The 22799-nt window shown below is 44.7% G+C and overlaps 1 protein-coding gene across 5 annotated transcripts in view; it reads left to right on the top strand.

The window, feature by feature from the left end:
* The window catches only part of ARMC2 (armadillo repeat containing 2), a 247089-nt gene that overhangs the window by 209321 nt on the left and 14969 nt on the right, over nucleotides 1–22799 (top strand). For all 5 annotated transcript variants that reach the window (XM_061427637.1, XM_061427635.1, XM_061427639.1 and 2 more), the window contains 5 exons: nucleotides 5379–5694; nucleotides 19078–19200; nucleotides 19512–19625; nucleotides 21328–21460; nucleotides 21793–21953. In XM_061427637.1, the coding sequence (XP_061283621.1) occupies nucleotides 5379–5694; nucleotides 19078–19200; nucleotides 19512–19625; nucleotides 21328–21460; nucleotides 21793–21953 (847 nt within the window). The remainder of the gene's footprint in view (nucleotides 1–5378; nucleotides 5695–19077; nucleotides 19201–19511; nucleotides 19626–21327; nucleotides 21461–21792; nucleotides 21954–22799) is intronic.

The following is a 22799-nucleotide window of genomic DNA, read 5'->3' as shown; positions in this document are numbered from 1 at the left end:
GTATTCTCTGAAGTAAGTAATGGAGCCTGCTGAATATAGTTGATTCTTTCTGTGACATCTTGATATGGTTCCTTCCCCATGGTCAACATTATGCACATGGGTTATTTTAAGGTTCTGTGGGTAGGAAGGGTGTGGAGTCAGGGAAGAGTGGACAGTGGGTGGGGAGTAAAGTGAGGTAATGGCAGAAGTGGTCACGTGGGGCTGGATGGTAATTAGATGCTGGCTTTGGCATTTTATAGGCAGTGGATGATTTTGAACAAGGGGGTGATGTAAGAGCTGCGCTTCTAGAAGTGGTGTTAACCTTGGTCACAGAGGGAGGAGCCCGTCAAGGATCTCTGACAAGAGTCTACAGACTGGGTTAGCCAGAGTGGGTGTGGGAAGTGGGAGTCAGGGGAGATTCTGAGATGACAGAGTGGAGGGAGCTTGGTGACCGAGAGAGGGAAGAATAGAAGATGCCCCTGGGGCTGAGCCTGGGGAAGACGAGGGTCATGGGAATGAGGAGGAGGGTTGAAGTGGTTTGGGAATCCATCTGTGAGTACAGAAGTGATTGTCCGAGTCCTGCTTCTTCTCTTAACCAGTGTGGGACTCTGGGGCCAGGGAGCCTCTTCAAGCCTCAGTTTCTACATCTCTGAGTAGGTAGAAATCTCCTTCATTGACTTTAGGCCAGTGTTTCTCACATGGAAAATAACAGTCAACACAGAGGCTGTTGCTGGAACTTGACAGAGACCACTCTGTTCAGCAGTGTCCTGCTCCTTGTTTTGTTCCAGTTAAAGTAATTTGATTTACAGGCGTGTGGAGCCTATTCAGACTGAGTAACATGTTTGCTCATGAGGGCACAGCTTATGCTAAACCAAAGAGAACATTCAGCTTTCTACCGGCTATACCTGGGACGCACAGTTGAGGTCAGGCTTCGTCCAGTACGTGAACCTGTCTGAGTTCTGGTTGGCCAGAGCTGTTGCTGGGCTGACTCCTTTTTAAGCAAAATTAGAAAGTCTATGTGAACTGGTTATACTAGATTGCCTTCTTAAAAAAAAAAAAAAAAAAGAGATTCTCCTGATTCATCTTCATTTTGCTGTTTCAAAACTACATAGTTGTGGTCTGAACATGCAACTTTGTGTTCAATTTAACAAAAAGGCTGTAACAGTGTTGATTTATAGGTGGTTCTCAGATATTGTCTTAGAATAAAGGAGAGGCTCTGTACCTCAAAGGAGACTGGCATGATGATGAAATTGTTTTTTGCGAGTTATTTCTCTGCAAATTGATGATCTCGGCCTTTGTGTAATTTTTCAAATCTTTATAGGATTTTAATTAAGTGATATTTAGTAGACTTGAGCTTGATTGGGCTGTGGAACAATAAACAACCTCACGGTAACACTGTTCAGGGGCTGGGTACCTCACAGAGCACAGACCACCCGTGGGGAGCTAAGGGGCCCTCTTGCTCAGCCCCCTCGTTCAGAATTCCCGATGAGTCCAGACAAGCACTGGCAGGGGAGTAAGGAAGCACCACCTCAGCCAGCTGCCTGTGAGCCTGCCCCTGCTCTGGCCTATTCCATTCTCTCTCGAGATTCATGGAGAACATATTTGAGAAGGGTTGAGGGGAGAAAAAGAAGACGATGCTTTAGACAACCCTGAGAAAGAGGACAGAAGTAGCAAGCATAGCAGTTGCTGGAAGTTTGGTGGTGCACACAGTGCAATCTGCCAGCCCATTTGTTGATTCTGCATGCCATCCTTCAGTTGGCACCGCTGCTGCCAGGAACCACCCCCTCCTTTTTCCATCTGAAGGCAGGGAGAGAGGCACTGCGGCAGCGTTAACTCTTCCTGCCCTAAAGCCTAGAGTTTCTTATCCCCGTGTCAGGCTTAATAACCTGTGCCATATTAGGACCCACAGAGATATTTGAATCAAAGAATTTTAAAAGTGGCAAGGGCCTGAGGGAGGTTTTCAAGCAGGAAAAGCAGCACCCAGTCTTCCCTTGTGGGACCAAATGTGATGGTGGGTAGAAATTTGAATTTTGAAGAATGAGGACCTAGGGGGAAACCTGCTTTTACCTGCAGCCAGAGATCTGGTCAGCAAATCAGCAGTGACGGTTGGAGGTGGTACAGGGCCAGAGAAGTCTTCTGAGCTAGACCAACCAGAAAAACAAACATTGGAGGTAGAGGTGAAGGGGCAGAGCTAGCAAGAGGGAGAGGGGTGGAATGAATAGTCTAGCATCTTTCAGAAGACAAATCTTAGGAGGTAAATTAATGCTCTTGATGATTTAGCCAACAGAATGCAGCTATATATTGTGTGCTTTAAGAAGTCATTTAAAAACACTGATCATGTCTTTCCTGTCTTGCTTAATGTGCTTTTGTGGAAATAAGAGCAAGTCCAGGGAACACCGGGAAGTCTAGAAATGTTGGCCATAACTACTGCCTAGGGCATGAGGGAGGTGGCTATCCGAATTGTGGGAACATTTTGTTCCAATTAAGGAACTGCAGATCGTCACTTCAGAGAATTAGTTGATTTGTGTACCTAGGTGCTTGGAACAGTGATTGGTGAATCATAAACACAGAGTATTAGTTGCTGCTACTACTATTAGTAATAATAGTAATTATTACAATTTTCAGAGGTAGGGCTAGTGCAGTCTTTAATCAGAAATTGTGTATCAGAGTTTATGGGAAAAACTCTTGCTCCTCAGTTTAGAAAACACAGTGGAATTTTCCTTCAAGGAGCCTAGTTCTCAGAAACAGCCTCGGTCTTGGTTGGAAAATGGTCTGCTTTGCTGTTGGGTGTGACAAGAGAGGGAGAGAGTACTGTCTTTCCAGAGCCCAGGGAGAGGCCTGGCCCACTGGGAATTACATGAAGTAACCACTGGTTTCACGTGAAGGGAAACTGGAGTTTTATAACACAACTTTGTGAGCTTGGTTTAGATTTAAGACCTACCTGCTTCAGCTTCTTTAGGGAACTGTCTGGTGATCAGACACAAACAAGGTGACCCCAGACCAGGAGAGGGACTGCCCCAGGTATTCTTTCTCAAGACATGCTCCTTTCCCCAGTGTCAACTCACCTATCCTCCACACCACATATCTGCTTTTATTAACTTATCAAGGTTGAACTCAAAACCATAGTCATAATTTTGCTAACCTCTCCCGCTGCCACCCGCTGTTCGCTGAGCATCCTCTTATCTAGGCTCCTCTAAAACCTCTGTGTCTTTCCCACATAGGTTAACGCTACTAATATTTTACTGATAGTAAAGGATTCAGAACAGTGCCTGAATCATCACTCACTACAGTCTGTGCTTTGTCTGTTTTGTCTCATTTAATTTTTTTTTTTAACATTATGAATTTAATTTTGCATCACAGTATTTTCCCCATTTTACAGATGAGTTAATCGAGAGACAGAAAGGCCAAGTGAAGTGCGACCCAGGCTGCCTGGCTCTCTGGCTGGGAACCATAATCCCCTTGGGTGTCTAGTTTCTTCCTTAGCCCTTTCAGTCTTTGCAGTCTCTCCACTTATTATTAGCCTTGTTTTCTCAAGTAGATGGTGAACTCTTCAGAGCACCTTGCCTCATCCTTGTTTATATGTATGTGTATTCCCCTAGACCCCAGCATTCAAAACATACCCAAGGACTAGCGTTCCAGTTGTGGTGGGGGCAGGAGTGAGTCCCGTGCCTGGACCACCTGCGTGATGGGTTGCACACTGCCCAGTTGAGGTTTTTCTGGGTGTGAACTCTCCTGGGCCAGCACACATCGTGTTCGACTTTGTCCTTTCTTAATGTTGGCAAATGGTTCACAGCTGCACAAGCAGCAGCCTGGCTGCTTCTCTGCCAGGGCCAGGGAAAACGTTTTCAGGAACAAGCAGGAACAAGTTGGTATTGGCAGAGCAGACCCAGGCAAGCCCCAGCATCTCGCCCTTTGTCCAGGATCCTCCACTGTCTTTAGGCCACACGCAGTGCTGGGGCTGCTCCCATCCCCCAGGTCCCACCTGGAGAAAAACCGGCCCAGCCTTTTGCCCTCTGTCCCAATTCCTTAAGGCTGCTGCTAACTACAGATCTGATAAGGTAGGGTTTGTGGAATTCCTCCTCATATTTGCATTTGAAAGGAGATAATTCCTTTACTGCTCAGAAAGCAGTCAAGGCAAAGGAGGAGGTAAATAACCACTTGGGAGGCACTAGTGTACCAAAGACGCCAGATCTGGGTAACCCGGGGTTCAAATCCTAACTCCACCCCTCACTGGCTGTGACAAGGGCGGCTTCTCCAACCCTGTTTCTTGTCTGTAAACAGCACCCGCGCAATGAGTATCAGCACCCTGGCTAGTTGTAGCCCCTCAGTAAGTGTTCCTTTAACAGCAGAACTGGTCTGTCTGCCCACTGTTGTCAAATTAAGAGCACAGTTGTTTCTGTTGCTTGTGCAGTCATAAACTGTTCTCAGCTGAGATTTTAAAGAAACGTTTATTTGTTATTAAATATAGCTTATATACTGGAGAAGGAAATGACAGCCCACTCCAGTCTTCTTGCCTGTGAAATCCCATGGACAGAGAAGCCTTGCACAGTTCGGTTCATCAGGTCGCAAAGAGTCCTATGCAACTTAGCGACTAAACAACAACAACGGCTTATATACAGAAAAGTGCACAAAACACATATGTACCATTTAGCAAACAGTTATAAAAGCATCAGCCATGTAACCACTACCCTGCTCAAGAAAAACAAATACTGCTTTAAAGTGGTAAATACTCTGTAATGGTGGTTTTCATCTGCGGGCAATTTTGCCCCCACGGGACATTGAAACATTTTTGGTTGTGGTATGTGAGGAAGGGCTTCTGGTATCTAGTAAGAGAGGTTAGGGGTGCCATATAAACATAAACAGCCCCCCATAACAAAACATAAACAGCCCCCCATAACAAAGAATTAGCAGTGCCCCGGCTGAGAAAGTCTGATGTAACACAAACTGACTGCCCCTATGGGACAGACACCCCACTTTGAGAAACACAGTGCTTGAGCAGGAGGTGAACTTTTAGGAAAAGATTTCGGTGCTCAAGAAACCTGTTTGTGTCAAGGCTTAGATTTATATAACACATTGTTACTAATGTCATCTCACTCAACTAATTGTTTTCTGAAGGAAAAAAAAAAAGCCAGCCTGAATTTCAGATGAAGGATCTGAAGTTAATAGACCTTGCTAACAGAATCAATCAGTTTCTATTCTTTCATTGCTGCCAAATGCTTTTAATCTCCTCTGTCACTTTGCACCAATCCTGGGAATCAAATACTGTACAAGTCAGCAGAAACCAGACGTGTTCCATCTTACTATTAATTAAATCATGAATTAATTAAATACTGTCCTCTTCCCACCAACTTGTCCCAGCCCCTTTGCTCTCATAACTCTTTGTCTTTAATTTATTGCAGGATTTAGTTGTTCGCGTTGTTTTTATTCTTGGCAACCTGACAGCAAAAAACAACCAGGCTCGTGAGCAGTTTTCCAAGGAGAAAGGGAGCATCCCAACTCTGCTGTCTTTATTCCACACTTTCTACAAGCTGGATCTGCATTCTGGGAAGCGCTGGGGGGAAGGAGATGAGCGTCCCGAGGCACGGAGGCCGGCCCAGGCAGAGGACGTGCTCATCAAACTGACGCGTGTGATCGCCAACCTGGCCATCCACCCAGGCGTGGGCCCGGCCATCGCCGCCCATTCACACATCGTTGGCCTTCTCCTCGCCACACTGGGTAAGAAACGCGGCCTTAGAGGGACTGGGGTTCTGTGAGGGTTTTAGCAGTACAACCTGCTCGCTTTAATGAGACTTCTCATTTGTGACAGGAAATTCATTTGTCTTCTGTTCGGAACTGCCTCAAAAGTAATCCAGCTTTTTAAAAAAGGAGCAAAAATAGTAATACATCCTCCTGAAATCATAAGTCGTGTCCAACTCTAGTGTCCACATGGACTATAGCCAGTTAGGCTCTTCTGTCCATGGGTTTTCCCAGCTAAGAATACTGGAGTGGGTTGCCATTTCCTTCTCCAGGGTATCTTCCCTCCCCAAGGATCGAACCCAGGCCTCCTGCATTGCAGGCAGATTCTTTACCATCTGAGCTACCAGAATTATTACTAAAACCCACTGAACTCTACAATTTAAAAGAGTGAATTTTATGGTATGTGAATTATATCACAACTTTTATTAAAAAAAAAAAAAGCTTGCCAATCAAATTATCAAAATTGGCCAACTAACCACAGAGTTTAAAATTGCAGATTTTTCCTGGATTAGTCCACATAATTAAAGTTTATTTGTCTTTTTATTTTCTCAGCTTTTTACATTATCCACAATTATAGACTCCAGGTCCCATCTTTTCCCCTGTATTAGACAGTTGGAGCTGCCATAACAAAACACTGCAGGCTGGGTGGCTTAAACAACACAAGCATACTTCTCACAGCTCTGGAACCTAGGATTGTAAGATCAGAGTGCCAGCTGATTCTGTTCTGGTGAGAGCCCTCTTCTTGACTGGCAGGTAGCTTCATTCTCCTGTGGCTTTTCCTCAGTGTGTGTGGGTACACGTGAGAGAATGATCTTTCTCTTCTTGTAAGACCATCAGTCCTATCTGATACAGACTCCACCCTTATGATCTCATTTAACTTGACCTCCTAAAAGTCCTGTCTCCAGAAATAATCACATTAGGGTTTAAGGCTTCAACATATAAATTTGGGGGAGGGGACACAATGCAGTTGATAATATCCTACCTCTGATCCCCCCTTCCCCAGATTCCTGGTTTTCCTATGTGCAGAATACTTTCATTCCATCTCAACAGCCTCAAAAGTTGTTAATTAATTTCAGCATCAACTCTGAAGTCTAAGGTCCCAGATCTCATTTAAATATCATCTAAATCAGCTATCATGAGTTGTGAGATATAAGACATCCTAAGGAACGATTCCTCTCCTGCTTGAACCTGAGAAACCAGACAAGTTATATGCAAAGCCGGATGGCAGGACCAGCACAAGATAGATGGTCCTATTCCAAAAGAGAGAAATAGGGAAAAAGGGAAGTGTGATGGGTCCCACCAAGTCCCAAGCCTAGTGACGTGAATTCCATAAGATCTTAAGGCTTGAGAATAATCCTCTTTCGTTACATGCTATTCCCTCCAGACCCACTGGGGCAGTGGCCCTGCCTCCACAGCTCTGTCAGTTAGGCCACCAGGGCTCTGCAGGGCAGTCTTGCCCTTAAGGCTTTGGGATGAAGACCAGTGTGACCTGCTGAAACTGAGGCAGTGGCCCTGGTGATCTCTGAATCACTGCTGGGGTCATTCTCTCCTCTACTTGCAAAATGGTGCATATTCCCATCTAAATAGCTCCACACTCTGTCCTGTCAAGTCCAAGGAATCTTACAGCTTCCTTCACTTGGTCCTGTCTCTGCCCCCTTCAGTTCAGATGGCAGTGCTTCTACTCACATAATCTCTCAAACTCTGTACTGAGTGATAATAAGACAACCACACATGTGGTGTTCCCTCCAGTACACGCTTTCTTATTTCTTGCAATATGGCCAGGCTGAGAAGTTTCCAAGTCTTCACGTTCTAGCTCCTATTGGTTAAAAGTTTCTTCTTCAATTCATCCCTTAAGTCACTCAGTTGTGTCTGAGTCTGCAAGCCCATGGACTATACAGTCCATGGAATTCTCTAGGCCAGAATACTGGAGTGGGTAGCCTTTCCCTTCTCCAGGGTATCTTCCCGACCCAGGGATTGAACTCAGGTCTCCAGCATTGCTGGCAGATTCTTTACCAACTGAGTCACAAGGGAAACCCAAGAATACTGGAGTGGATAGCCTACCCCTTCTCCAGAGGATCTTCCCAATCCAGGGATCGAACCGGGGTCTCCGGCATTGCAGGTAGATTTTTTACCAACTGAGCTATCAGGGAAGCCCATCTCTCTCTTCTTACATGCTAATATAAGCAGTCAGGAAACGCCAAGCCTCTCCTTAAACACTCTGCTTGGAAATCATAGCTAAACATCCAGTATCATTGCTCGCAAGTTAGACCTTCCACAAAACACTAGAATACAATTCAGCCAAGTTGTTTGCCACTTTATAACAAGGATCTCCTTTCCTGCAGCTCCTCCTTTCCATCTGAGACTTTGCCAGAGTGGCCTTTAATGTCTATTTCTCTAACGGCATTGTACTCATGACTATTTCTGTGTTCTTTAAGAAGATGGAAGCTTTCTCTCCAGCTGTCTCTTGTCTTTCAGCCTTTGCCAGAATCACCTTGTCAATGAAAAATTAATCAGTGAATCTAAGAAAGAATTGGAAAATTTTATTCAAGCCAAATTTGAGGATTGTATCCCAGGAAGAACATCTCAGAAAGCTCTTGAGAACTTTTCTGCTGGTTAGAAATCAAGGCACGGTTGTATAAGATATTTTTGAGACAGAGGGCTCTACATCAAATGATGTGTTATTGACAGTTTACATTATCCAGGTCTAAGCATCATCCTGGTGTGTCACGTGACCCCTTACACGGTCAAGAAGGACTATTATCTTTTAAGGAGGGACTTGTCTTGATGCTAGAAGAATGTTGCTCTTTATGGTTGAGCAGATATTCCTACTGAGGGAGAGGTTTGGCAGATATACAGAGCACAGTGAGGAGAGAGAGGCCAGAGAAGAGTTGTGTTTAAATTTTTCTTATCTTGCCATAAAATATAAATTTTATTTCACAACCTTTAACATTCATATCTCTAGCATACCCCTCAGAACTCCTCCAGCCTCCACCCATTACTCAGTTCCAAAGCTGCCCATATTTTTAGGTATTTGTTACAGCAGCACCCTACTGCTAAGCACCCAAACCTGCCTTAATCTGCTTAGGATGCCGTAACAAAATAACAGAGGCTGTGACTCAAACAACAGAAACTTATCTTCTTACTTCAGGGGACTGGAAGTCTGAGATCAGGGTGCTGGCGTGGTTCCCGTGAGGCCTTTCTTCCTGGCTCATAGATGGCTGCATTTTTCCTTTTTCTTCCTCTTCTAAAGCCACCAATTCTATCAGAAGAGGAGTCCACCCTTACGATCTCATCTAACCCTAGTTATCTCCTAAAAGCTGCATTGGGGGTGGGGGGGCTTCAACATATGACTTTGGGAGGGACACAGTTCAGTCTGTAGCACCCTTGCCTTCCGCTTTTTAGGTCTTGTCATTTCCCATGGGCACCTCTGCCTACCAGTGTGCAAGGAAATGAACTGCCATCCAGAGATATCTACTTTGCCACTACTTACCACTGAAAGATTTTGTTGTTGTGAAAGAAGCGTTAATGTCTGATGGAAATAATGTTTGGGGGTAACCTTTGAACTTTAGCCCTTTGTATAACCTCACTACATAGTCAGTGCTGCGCTCATATAAAAAGAGGTTTCTTAGTCTGCTCAGATTGCCATAACAAAACACCACAGATTGGGTAGCTTAAACAGTAGAAATCTATTTCTCACAGTCCATAGGCTAGACGTCCCAGTCAAGGTGCCAGAAGGGTTGATACCTAGTGAGAATCCTTTTTCTGGCTTGTAGATGGCCCCCTTCTCACTGTGTCCTCACATGATGGGCAGAGAGCTCTGGCGTCTCCTCCTCGTCTTATCAGAGCACTAGTCATATCACCCAACTCCAGTACTTTGCCTAGAAAATCCCATGGATGGAGGAGCCTGGTGGGCTGCGGTCCAGGGGGTCACTAAGAGTTGGACACGACTGAGTGACTTCACTTTCACTTTTCACGTTCATGCATTGGGGAAGGAAATGGCAACCCACTCCAGTGTTCTTGCCTGGAGAATCCCAGGGATGGGGGAACCGGGTGGGCTGCCATCTCTGGGGTCGCACAGAGTCGGACACGACTGAAGCGACTTAGCAGCAGTAGCAGCATTAGCAGTCGTATAGGATGAGGGCCCCACCCTCACGACCTCATTTAACTTTTATACCTCACCAGCCCTATCACCAAATACAGTCACTTTGGGGGTTAGAGCTTCAACATATGAATTTGAAGGGGACACAAACACTCCACCCATCACAAGGTTTAAGAAAGTGTAGGTTGGTATCTGCTTTCAAGGAACAGGGTACATCGTGGAGGAATATCAGGCGTATACACAAAAGCTTATGAAAAGTGCCCATAACAAAGTACACACAGAGCATGGAGGCTGAGAGGACCGAGCCACAGAGCATAGCTTTTGGTGTGTAGAGTTGTAACTGACCTTGCCTTCCCTTGTTATGGAGCTGCGTAGTTTTTTTGTTTTTTGTTTTCTATATTTGTTTTTTGAAATATAATTGAACTACAACACTATGTTAGTTCCAGATTACAACACAGTGATTCTATATTTCTGTGCATTACAAAATGATCGCCATTGGAGCTACCCAGTGTAAAAAGCGTGTTCACATTTGTTCCCTGATGTGAGCAGCCACATGAGAGTGGGTTGTTATTTTAGGCCTTTTCACAGAGGAGGAAACAGGCTCAGTGAGATGCAGTGACTTTTAAAAGTCACAAAGTTAGTAAGTGGCAGGGTTACTCACATGTTGCTGATCTTAAGGATTCTTAAATTCTTATATTTTTAAATGTTTGTTTGGCTGTGCTGGGTCTTAGTTGCGGCACATGGAATCTTCATTGCACCATGTGGGATCTTTGCTTGCAGTGCATGGACGCTCTAGTTGTGGTACGTGGGCTCAATAGTTGGGGCACATGGGCTCAATAGTTGGGGCACATGGGCTTAGTTGCTCTGCAGCATATGGGCTTTTGAGTTCCCCGACCAAGGATCAAACCCATGCCCCTCTTGCATCGCAAGGTGGATTCTTAACTACTGGACCACCAGAGAATTCCCAAGATTCTTAAATTCTGATTAAGGTCTGTCCTTGTGACATATTGCTTCCATGTGATAACTCAAAATCTACACATTAGTCTAGAACTCTCTTCCAAGCTGCTGACTGCACATTATACCGTCTGTATTGAGCTGCTCCAAAAATTGAGTTTCTCTAACAACTTCAAGTACTTTGGCCACCTCATGCGAAGAGTTGACTCATTGGAAAAGACTCTGATGCTGGGAGGAATTGGGGGCAGGAGGAGAAGGGGACGACAGAAGATGAGATGGCTGGATGGCATCACTGACTCGATGGACATGAGTCTGAGTGAACTCCGGGAGTTGGTGATGGACAGGGAGGCCTGGCGTGCTGTGATTCATGGGGTTGCAAAGAGACGGATACAACTGAGTGACTGAACTGAACTGAACTGAACAACTTCAAACCTTGCACTTGGACTCTAGTATCTCCCTGTCTTGGTTTTGCCTCTGGAGGATCAGTTCTTCTCCACCCAGAAGTCAGGGATCCACCTGCCTCAGAATCAGCTATGGGGCTCATTAGGATTCCTTTTCTAGTTTCTGGGTCTTACCTTTCTTTACCTGCAGGATGGGTTGAAATATGCACCCCCTGCCCCAGGTGATTCTTCTGCCCCTTAACTGTTGAGACCCAGTGCTCAGAGAACCACCTTTAGCCTCTCTGGCTAGTGAGGAGCTGGCAGGACCCTGAAACCCACTGGATGAGTTCTCATCTGTTGGCAGGCCAAATTGCTTCACTTGACTGTAGCTACCTGGGGAGAGCCTGAGGACCTGCCCTCAGATACCTGGACTGGGAGCACATCATTGTGGATAGTCAAGAAAGAAAGCTCCATGTTTCATTTTATTGCAATTATTCATATGTGAAGTGAGAACGTTCTTGGTCTTACATATATTTTATGAGCTTAGAAATTACATTTCTACCTATTAACTAAAAACATAATACAGTGGATAATTTCAGTTTGAATTCTAGGAAAGTAATGCTTTGGAAGCAGGAGAAAGAGGCAGAGAGCAGATTGGGCCAGAGCTTTTAGCTCTAGGGTTAATTAACCAAGGGGGCCTGGCTAGAGTCCTCATGGGCTGGGGCCTGTCCCCGCTGTACCTCCATCATCAAGTCCTCTGGGAGGGTAGCTACTCTGCCTCTGTCACTGGGGGATTCCATGTGAGGTCTCTCCAGTATACTGTCTTGAGGTTACTGGTACTTACACATAACCTACTTTCTTTCTTTTGCTCTAAAGTGATCAATGAAACTCAAATCTGGCACTTCAAAAACTGTGCATAAGAATCATGCAGGGAGCTCATGAAAGACAGATTCTAAACCCCACCCTTAGAGGCTGTGACTAATCAAATGAGGTGTGGAACCCGGGAATCTGCATTTTCTTTTTCGAACTCCCTCTCCCTGGCCAGCCCCAATGCAGGTGGTGAGTGGTCTCACTGGAGAATGCTTCAGTCTCTGTGTTAGAGCTCAGTGCCGTCTGAGGTTAAGCCCATGTGGAGAAAGCCTTCTACCTGGCCCATGGTGGTGGGCAGTCATTAGGGCAAGCAGAGGGATCCCTTGTCTTTTCTGTCTCCAGAACGACTTGACCTCCCTCAAAGAGCTTTATGGGGGCGAGGGGTAAAGTTATCTTGATAGAGGATCATACACCACCCTCCCCCTGGCAGCTCAGCTGCAGGGATGAATGCTCTGAGCTCTACAAAGTCCCCTCAGCTGATCTCTGCTGGTTCCCACCTGGTATCTCTGCTTCAGTGAAGTATAGTGACCAGACCCTGCAGAAGGGAGCTGGTCAAGGAGCCTGGCAGGCTAGAGTCCATGGGGTTGCAAAGAGTCAGACACGACTGAGTGACTAATCTCAGCACAAATGCTTGTAAGTGCATTTGAATAGAAGCACTATTAAAAATTAACTTTTGTGGGGTGAAATGCATGTAAAGTGCTCGGAGCCCTTCATGGTAGACGCCCGGTAGCTGTGAATGCCTCCTGTCTTGTCTCGGATGCCAGATGTTCTTCCTGCTCCCAAACGTGAGGTCCTACAGGGGGACCTCACCTCTTAGGTGGTGATACATAAGAGCTACCCTTCTTTTTCTGGGCAAGCTAACTAATTCTCCCACCAAGGCAAGAGAAAAAATGGATCCCTGGACACCGCCCAAGATCTGGCATCATCAGTCCCATGATAGAGAGAACTGGGGCTGAAACTTCCTCTTTGCTAAGTGTTAGACACTCACCCAAATAATTCCCCGGGAGCCATCTTTCTGGATAGCCCGTCCATGCATCTCACAGATGTTTAATTAGCACCTGCAACGTGCCATACAGTTTTATAAGCCCTTTACATGTATTAACACATTTAAACTTAGTAATGTAGCTGCGATTATTACCCCACTTTGCAGACAAGGAAACTGAGCCCCAAGGAGGTTAAGTGACTTGCACACAGTCACACAGCCAGCACGTAGACAATCAGGATTCCAGCTCCAGAGCCACGGCCAAGCAAGCGAGGATACTCTGGAGACGGACACACCTGGGTCAGGAAGATCCCCTGGAGAAGAGAATGACAAACCACTCCAGTATCCTTGCCTGGAAAATCCCATGGACAGAGGAGCCAGGAGGTCTGCAGTCTTTGGGGTCCCAAAGACTTGGGCACGACTGAGCGACTAATACTTTCATGTATTTGAACTAAGAAAACAGGCAATTAGAATCTCATTTATTCTTGCTTTCTCCAAATATTGTTGGAGTTTCTACCAGGTACAGGACCCATGCTGGCTGCTTTGGGGTGGGGCAGAGGGGCCACTGGCTGAAGGGCCAGTGTGTGTTCTCTGTAGGGTAACAAATGACTGAATTTCCCTTTGAATAGAGTAGACTATAAAAAGATCATTCTCTTTAATGAAAAGAAGGCCAAAAGGAGAGATAATTAAATCAAAGTGTAAGAGCTAGCACAGACCTCCTGCTCAGCTCACAACCTCCCTCTTATCCCTGAGGAGCTTTGGCTTCATACAGGAGATAAAAGATACTATTTAATTATAACAAAGAACGAAATCTTGCCATTCACAGCATCATGGGTGGACCTGGAGGATATTATGCTAAGTGAAATAAGTTAGACGGAGAAAAACAGATACTGTCCTGATTTCACTTATTTGTGGAATCTAAAAAAATAAACACATGAAGACAACAAAACACAAACAGACTCACAGAAATAGAGAACTAACTAGTGGTCACCAGTGGGCAGAGGGAAGTGTCTGGAGGTGGGGGGCTGGCAAGGTAGGAGTATGGGATTAAGAGGTACAAGCTGTGATGTATAAAATAGATAGGCAACAGGATGTATCATCAGGGCAGGAATTACAGCCAGTTATTTTATAATACCTTTGGGAGTGTAATCTATAAAAACATTGAATCATTGTGTTCTACATTTGATGTAATACTGTTTATCAACTATATTCAGTTTTTCTTTTTTTTTTCTTTTTTAAGAGGTAAAAGGCACTACTTAACCAGTAGAACCCAGTGGGCAAGTCAGGGCCCAAGACATGCACAGGCACTGAGGTGACTCCTTCCCAGGCAGGTGATGACTGATGGCCAGGCAGCAAGGGGGCCGAACGTTCTCCAGGCTCTGGGGGCCATGCACTGTGCCCGAAGAGAAGCAGAGACTGCTGCAGCCAGTTTAGTATAACCCTACTCCTGACTTTTCCTCTGACTTCCAGACCTGTATGTCCACCTAACTGCCTTACCTAATCTCATCAACCATGGCTACTTCAGAGGTACCCCAAGAGATCTAACTCATGACCTTACCCCCAACTGGACCTTCTTCCTATTAATTCAGAGAATGGGATTGCTGTCCATCCAATTTTGTAATCCAGAAACCCAGAGGTCATCCTGGGTGGTTGCTCTCCCTCATCCCCCAATCCAGCCTTCACCACGTACTGTCTGTTTTCCTCCCTAAATAGTTTTGCAGCCTGGCCTCTGTGCTCCATCTCTGCCATCACCCCCACCTCCTGATTGGTCCCCGACATCCGCCCTTCTCTGTACTGTGGCCTAAGTCACCAGGAGATGAGTCTGGAGGTGGAGTGGAAGGCAGGGATAAAATTACTGAGGGTCTTATCTGCTAAGCTAAAGGATTCGTTCATTCATTCATTCACTCATTCTTGCATTCATTAACCACTTATTATTTTTTTACAACAATGGAGTTTATTATTATTATTGTTACTAGCTTCAAAATTTTTTCATATAAACTTTATCCTGATCCACCCCCAAGACACTGAAATGCTACAGCTTTCTGTTTTGTAAGTTGATATTTCCAGGGAGGTTCAAGTTCTTACTTTTTAAAAAATTTTTATTGAAGTGTAGTTACTTGACTTTGTCATGTGACTTTCTGCTGTAGAGCAAAGTGAATTAGTTATATGTATGTTGTTGCTGTTCAGTCACTAAGTCGTGTCCCACTCTTTGACCCCACGAACTGCAGCACGCCAGGCTTCCCTGTCCTTCACTATCTCCTGCAGTCTGCTCAGACTCTTGTCCATTGAGTCGGTGATGCCATGCCACCACCGCCTCCTCTATCATCCTCTTCTCCACTTGCCGTCAACCTTTCCCAGCATCAGGGGCTTTTCCAGTGAGTCAGCCCTTTGTGTCAGGTGGCCAAGGTCTTGGAGCTTCAGCTTCAACACAGTTTCTTCCAGTGAATGTTCAGGGTTGATTCCAACCTTTGCTTCATCCAGCCCGGCATTTGCGTGATATGTTCTGCATACAAGTTAAATAAGCAGGGTGACAATATACAGCCTTGACGTACTCCTTTCCTGATTTGGAACCAGACTGTTGTTCCATGTCCAGTTCTAACTGTTGCTTCTTGACCTACATACAGATATATCAGGAGGCAGGTAAGGTAGTCTGGTATTCTCACCTCTTTAAGAATTTTTAAAGTTTGTTGTGATCCACACAGTCAAAGGCTTTAGCATAGTCAGTGAAGCAGAATGTTTTTTGGAATTCCCTAGCTTTTTCTATGATCCAGCAGATGTTGGCAATTTGATCTCTGGTTCCTCTGTCTGTTCTAAATTCAGCTAAATTCAACTGAGAACATCTGGAAGGTCTCAGTTCACATACTGTTGAAGCCTGGCTTGAAGGATTTTGAGTCTTTCCTTGCTCATGTGTGAAATGAGTACAATTGTGCAATACTTTGAACATTCTTTGGCATTGCCCTTCTTTGGGATTGGAATGAAAACTGACCTTTTCCAGTCCTGTGGCCACTGCTGAGTTTTCTAAATTTGCTGGCATATTGAGTGCAGCATCATTTTTAGGATTTGAAATAGCTCAGCTGGAAGCCCATCACCTCCACTAGCTATGTTCATAGTAATACTTTCTAAGGCCCACTTGACCTCACATTCCAGGATGTGAGTGACCACACCATTGTGGTTATCTGGGTCATTAAGATCTTTTTTGTACAGTCCTGTGTATTCTTGCCACCTCTTCTTAATATCTTCTGCTTCTGTTAAGTCCTTGCCGTTTCTGTCCTTTATCGAGCCCATCTTTGCATGAAGTATTCCCTTGGTATCTCTAATTTTCTTGAAGAGATCTCTCGTCTTTTCCATTCTATTGTTTTCCCCTATTTCTGTGCACTGTTCACTTAAGAAAGCTTTCTTATCTCTCTTTGCTATTCTCTGGAACTCTGCATTCAATTGGGTATATCTTTCCCTTTCTCTTTTGCCTTTCACTTCTCTTCTTTTCTCAGCTATTTATAAGGCCTCCTCAGACAACCACTTTGCTTTCTTGCATTTCTTTTTCTTGGGGATGGTTTTAGTCACCATCTCCTTCCTGTATAATGGTATGAACCTCCTTCCAGAGTTCTTCAGGCACTCTATTTACCAGATCTAGTCCCTTTAATTTATTCATCACCTCAGCTATATAATCATAAGGGATTTGATTTAGGTCATACCTGAATGGCCCAGTGGTGTTCCCTACTTTCTTCAATTTGAGCCTAAATTTTGAAATAAGGAGCTCATGATGTGATCCACAGTCAGCTCCAGGTCTTGTTTTTGCTGACTGCGTAGAGCTTCCCCATCTTTGGCTGCAAAGAATACAGTCAATCTGATTTTAATATTGACCATCTGGTGATGTCCATGTGTAGAGTCATCTTTTGTGTTGTTGGAACAGAGTGTTTGCTATGACCAATGAGTTCTCTTGGCAAGACTCTGTTAGCCTTTGCCCTGCTTCATTTTGTACTCCAAGGCCAAACTTGCTTTTTACTCCAGGTATCTCTTGACTCCCTACTTTTGCATTCCAGTCCCCTGTAATGAAAGAGATGTCTTTTTTTGCTGGTGGTTCTAAGAGGTCTTGTAAGTCTCCATGTAATCATTCGACTTCAGCTTCTTCGGCATTAGTGGTTGGGACATAGACTTGGATTACTGGCATGTTGAATGGTTGGCCTTGGAAATGAACCGAGATCATTCTTTCATTTTTGAGATTGCACCTAGCTACTGCATTTCAGACTATTTTGTTGACTGTGAGGGTTACTCCATTGCTTCTAAGGGATTCTTGCCCACAGTAGTAGATATAATGGTCATCTGAATTAAATTCGCCCATTCCCATCCTTTTTAGTTCACTGATTCCTAAAATGTCAATGTTCACTCTTGCCATCTCCTGTTTGACCACTTCCAATTTGCCTTGATTCATGGACCTAACATTTCCAGATTCCTATGCAGTACTGTTCTTTAACAGCATTGGACTTTACTTCCACCACTACACACACCCACAGCTGGGTGTTGTTTCTGCTTTGGCTCTACCTCTTAAACTTTTTGTGGAGCTATTTCTCTGCTCTTCCCCAGTAGCATATTGGACACCTACCAACCTAGGCGGGCTCATCTTTCAGTGTTCTTTTTGCCCGTTCATACTGTTCATGGGGTTCTCAAGGCAAGAACACTGAAGTGGTTTGCCATTCCCTTCTCCAGTGGACCACGTTTTGTCATGACTAGCTGGGACATGCCCTTCAGCCTCTCCACGCTGCTAGATGACATTCCTGGCGCCACTGTTGGCCTTCGTCGAGTGTGTAAACCTTCACTGGCTGTTGGATGTTGGTCTGCATGCTGCCCGGGGGCCAAGGCAGAGGCCCTACTGGAGTCGCCAGGATGGGGGTGTTGGGAAGGCTGGAACCAATGTTGGAGAAGGCCCAGGAGCAGAGGACACCCCGGCCCTCTTCACTGCTGTTCACCATATCCATTCCTTTTTTTAGATTCTTTTCCCAAACAGGTCGTTACAGAGTGTGTAGTGGAGTTCCCTGTGGTATACAGCAGGTTCTTACTCATTATCTGTTGAGCATCACTCTGTGCAGATACTGTTCTAGATGCTGAGAATGTGATGATGAAAAGAACGAGTCCTTAGTCTCATGGAGCTTACACCTTAGAGCTGGAAGACAGACATTAAACACATAAGCCAGGTGGTCCCATGTGTTATAGGGAAGAAGGGGAGGGGATGTGCATAACAATGCTATTTTAAACAGAGTGGCTGAGGAGACTGTGTCCAGTAAGGTGATAGCTAAGCAGCAGCCAGAAGGACATGAGGAGTGAGCCAGGATAACTGGAGGAAGGAATACACCAGACAGGGGGACTAGCAGTGCAAAGTTCTTGGGCAGGCTCAGGCTGAAATGCTCAAAAAGAGGGAAAGACTGGTGTGGTTGGCATCAGGGACCTGGGGCTGGAGCAGCAAATAAGGCGCGGGAGGTAAGGACTGGGCAGCCAGGTCAGGCCTGTGAGCCGGGGGTGATGAGTGACGTTGTCTGACTGACTTTTAAAGGGTCTGCACATTGAGGGCAGGCTCAGGGAGGCCAAGGCGAAGAAGAGAAGCCAGTGAGGAGGTGAAAGATGGACTAGGTGGTGGTAGAGGAGGTGAGAGGCGGCCAGAGCTTGCGTGTTTGGAAGGCAGCCCTGATAGGAATTATAGACGGATTAAGACCCAGGGCCATTCTGTTGGGAGGTCGAGGGTCCGGGGAACAGACTCCCAAGGTGCAGGCCCCAGGATAGTTCTGGGTCAGAGTGTACCAGCTCTGATCACCTTTGCATACAGGGACTAGATCAGCCTGACTTTTCCAGACCCCTGGGTAGAGGGACTGAGCTTAGAGGGTTCCAAATGCTGGCCTGGAGTGGTCCCCGGCTGTGGGCGCATTTCCCTGCAGGAAGAGTCACGGGAAATAAAGCAACAACACGGCGTTGGTGTAGACCTTGCCTGGGACAGCGGCGCGTCCCTGCACCAGCTGGGCTGCAGTTAGGAGGTCGTGGCTTCTGCCCTGCAGCGAGTCTTTGATACCCTTATGCTCACTTTATTTCAGAATCCAAGTCAATTGATGATTGTGAGGAGCTGGTGATCAACACTACGGCAACTATCAACAACTTATCTTACTACAAAGTGAAGAATTCCATAATTCAAGACAGAAAGCTATATATTGCTGAATGTAAGGTTCAGAGTTGGGTTTGGGTAGATGCACGCTCATTTAAGGTTTTGACTTTATTAACTAAACACAGAATTAGAGGCATTTATAGTTTCTGACTTCTGGTACAAGTATCTAAGAGCCTGATTTAATTCTAAAAAAGTTGAATATGAGGATACATTAGTTTCTTAGTTCTTGCTTATGTCCTCTATCGTTGGAATTTTATTATCACTTTTAATTTTTAAGTTACAGTATTTAGCATGGTATTGGTTTCTAATAGCCTTTAACTTAAAACTTAAATTCACTGATTTTATTTCTCTGGTCACCAAACCCAGTGCTCTTAAAGCTCCTCGTGAGTAACAACATGGATGGAATCCTGGAGGCAGTGCGTGTTTTTGGAAATCTCTCCCAGGACCATGACATCTGCGATTTCATAGTGCAGAAAAATGGTGAGTTAATGACACACATTCAAAAGCAGTCACGTCTTGGCAATAAACAACTGAGCGGTTTCGCAGCTTGGGTCACAAGAACATGACACTTGTTTCTGCTTTGGGACAAGTGGTGCTTTACATTCTGTTCCATCTATCTGTAAGGCTCTTGGCTCAGGATGCCAAGATAGATCTGGGCTGTGTTCTCAGGGTTTCCCTCTCCCTGATGAGTGGTCTTTTGAGTTTTGAGATGGTGTGTGTATGTGTTTATGTTTAAGTGAAACGAGTAATCTATACACATCATTTCTGTCCATGGGAATGGACTCAAAAGACATGCTCCTTCATGCACTGGAATGTCTATTATAGTACTGCTTGTAATAGTGAAAAATGGGGACAACCTAAATGTCCATCAACAGGTAAGAGGATAAATATATTATGGTATATTCATGCAACCAAACTTTTACAGCAGTTAAAATAGATGAGCTAGAAGTTCATGTATCAACATGCATCAACCTCAAACACATACTATAGGAGCAAACAATCTAGTAGTAATAGGAGGACACATGTGAAATAATACCATTAATATTGTATTAAAACATGCGAAACGGTCCTGGGTATTGTTATGTAATGTGCTCATGTGCTAATGGAATAAGGCATAAATGCATTTGGAATTAGAAACTCCACATTTAAGACAAAGTTACATTTGAATGGATGGCCCAAATATAAAATTGGATCTGTAATGTTTTATTTCTTAAACTGTGTAGGAGGTACATAACAGTGTATACTAAACATACTATTTTTCTCAAGTATCTCATGTAAAAACAGTAACTAAAAATACCTAATTATTCATGTTCGTGATAGAAAATTTATATAATACAGATAAAAAAAAAAAAAAACACTTCCCTAGAGATAATTGTTAAATTTTGGTGTATATTCTTTAAACTTTTAAAAACATATGTGATTTAGCCTTTGCCAAGCTCACTGCTGACCCATCAGTAGGCCAAGGTCAGCGTGGCGGGGCTGCCTCTCAGCTGAGCAGTGGAACAGGAGCACACACCCATTCATTCTCCCCCAACCCCTGCTGGGGGCAATGAGCAAACAGGACAAACAGTTCTGTTTCTAGGAGTAAGGGAAGGCGGTGGGGGCAGGGGGAGCCTGTCCTGATATAAGACGTCCCCTACACTGAAAGTCTGGCCTCCCTGCGCACTGGTTTCCAGCAGTCTGAGCAAGTCTTCTCTTACAAGCTATGGCCTTGGAGGACTTCCCAGGAAGATCACTGAAGCCTACTCCCCCTGCCCCCCTTCCAGGGCTGTGTATTTTAAGAAAATTCCTGCTGGAGGTTCAAAAGAGCCCTTGAGAACAACCAGAAGTTAGAGATGAAATGAATGGCACCTGTGTGATTGGAAGGAGGTGGTTCCCTCCTCTCCACGGGCAGGGACTTTACCACTGGAAGGGAGAGCTGATGCTGCGGTGGATACAGCAGTACCTGGGAACAGGGACCCTGGGGGGCGGGGAGCAGGTTCTGAAGTGACGGGTGTTGGGTGTTGGTGAAGGCACTTTCCCCACTGGGCAGTGGGGAAGCCCTACAAAGAGTGGGCTAAATCCCCTAGCAGGGTTTCTAGTTTCACAAGCTGCTCCCCATTTCCCCTCTGCCATTTGTGGAATGAAATACAGCTGGGGCCCCTGCGCTTCACTGGTCTGCATTTGTTCTCTCCCTTTCCAGTCCACAAGTTCATGATTGCTCTGCTGGATGCTAAGCATCAGGATATTTGCTTTTCTGCCTGTGGTGTTCTCCTAAACCTCACAGTGGATAGAGACAAGCGACTCATCCTAAAAGAAGGAGGCGGCATTAAAAAGTAAGTTCGAGGCACGGAGTCCTGACTCTATCAGGATTCACAGGAGAGCTTAGGCCCCTCTCCTCATTTCTCCCAGGCAGAGATATTTCTCCACCTGGAAGTGCCTAGCTAGGCTAAAGAGGGGATTTAGATTCCACTGGACACTTAAAATAATTCAGAAGTAGGTTATTGCTTAAATTTGTTAATTACTTAAATTGGTAGATGTGAAATTATTTTAATAACACTGAATTATATATAAAATGTATATTCAGTATCAAAGAAAGTTAATCATCATGTTAAAAATATAAAAGAGATGCTGACCTAGTAACTTCTCAGTTTGACTTTTCACTCAGGTTAGTGGATTGTTTAAGAGATTTTGGGCCTACTGATTGGCAGCTGGCCTCCTTGGTTTGCAAAACGCTATGGAACTTCAGTGAAAACATTACCAATGCTTCATCCTGTTTTGGAGATGAGGCTGCCAACACACTCTTAGCCCTGCTGTCATCATTTTTAGGTAAGACTCCTGACTGTGAATCTGTGAATCTTATCAAAATGAGAAAAATTGTTTCCTGTGACCTGTGTGGATAAAGATCGGTAGGCCTTTGGGTAGCCTTTTTTCGATAAGGAGCAAGAGACGTTAAAGACGATTATAATTTGGAGATAACCTGGAAGAGGCTGAATCTTAAATACAGTGGGGACGTGAGGACTTTTAACTCATTGGGTGCTGTCATGATTTCTTTTGTGGCTTTCCCCCTTTTTTTGAATTTTCTATAAGCTTCATAAATAGACGATCTGGGCATAAATGTATTGCTGTTGTTTAAAAAGTATATAGACATTGTTGTAATTGAGAAAATATGGTTAAAAGCTACTCTGAAATAAGTCATGCTTTTAAGGAACCTATGCATATATGATTGTGTTATGTGGGGAAAGTCTGTGAAATTATTTGACATTACTATGTGGTCCGACATACACTGAAAGGTAGGAAATCACTGATACAAACCAAAGGAAAGATGAGAGTGTCTTCCATTGCAAAAGTTTCTATTTTTAGGGTAGTTCTCCTCATCCTGGGTTAGGTCTAATAGCAGTGATTTAGGTCAGAAGTGAGTGGAAAATCTTCATTTTCAAAATGAATATGTGCCTATCATCTCCCAAGCACCGTGTTAGCTCAGCAAAGCCATGCAGAAAGGCTCAGTGTGACCCAGAGGCTGTGAGTTCAAATTCTGACTCTCTGGGATGGTGTGATTCGACATAAGACTCTCTCAGAACCTGTCTTTTCATCTGTAAAGTGGGGGCGTTATATCTGTGCTGTGTTGCAGGGAGTTGTGAGAATCAAACAAGCATCCTAAGAGCATTCCAGGAA

The sequence above is a fragment of the Bos javanicus genome, chromosome 9, assembly GCF_032452875.1.
Source record: "Bos javanicus breed banteng chromosome 9, ARS-OSU_banteng_1.0, whole genome shotgun sequence".
NCBI classification, from domain to species: domain Eukaryota; kingdom Metazoa; phylum Chordata; class Mammalia; order Artiodactyla; family Bovidae; genus Bos; species Bos javanicus.
This window is presented reverse-complemented; position numbering and strand designations above follow the sequence as displayed.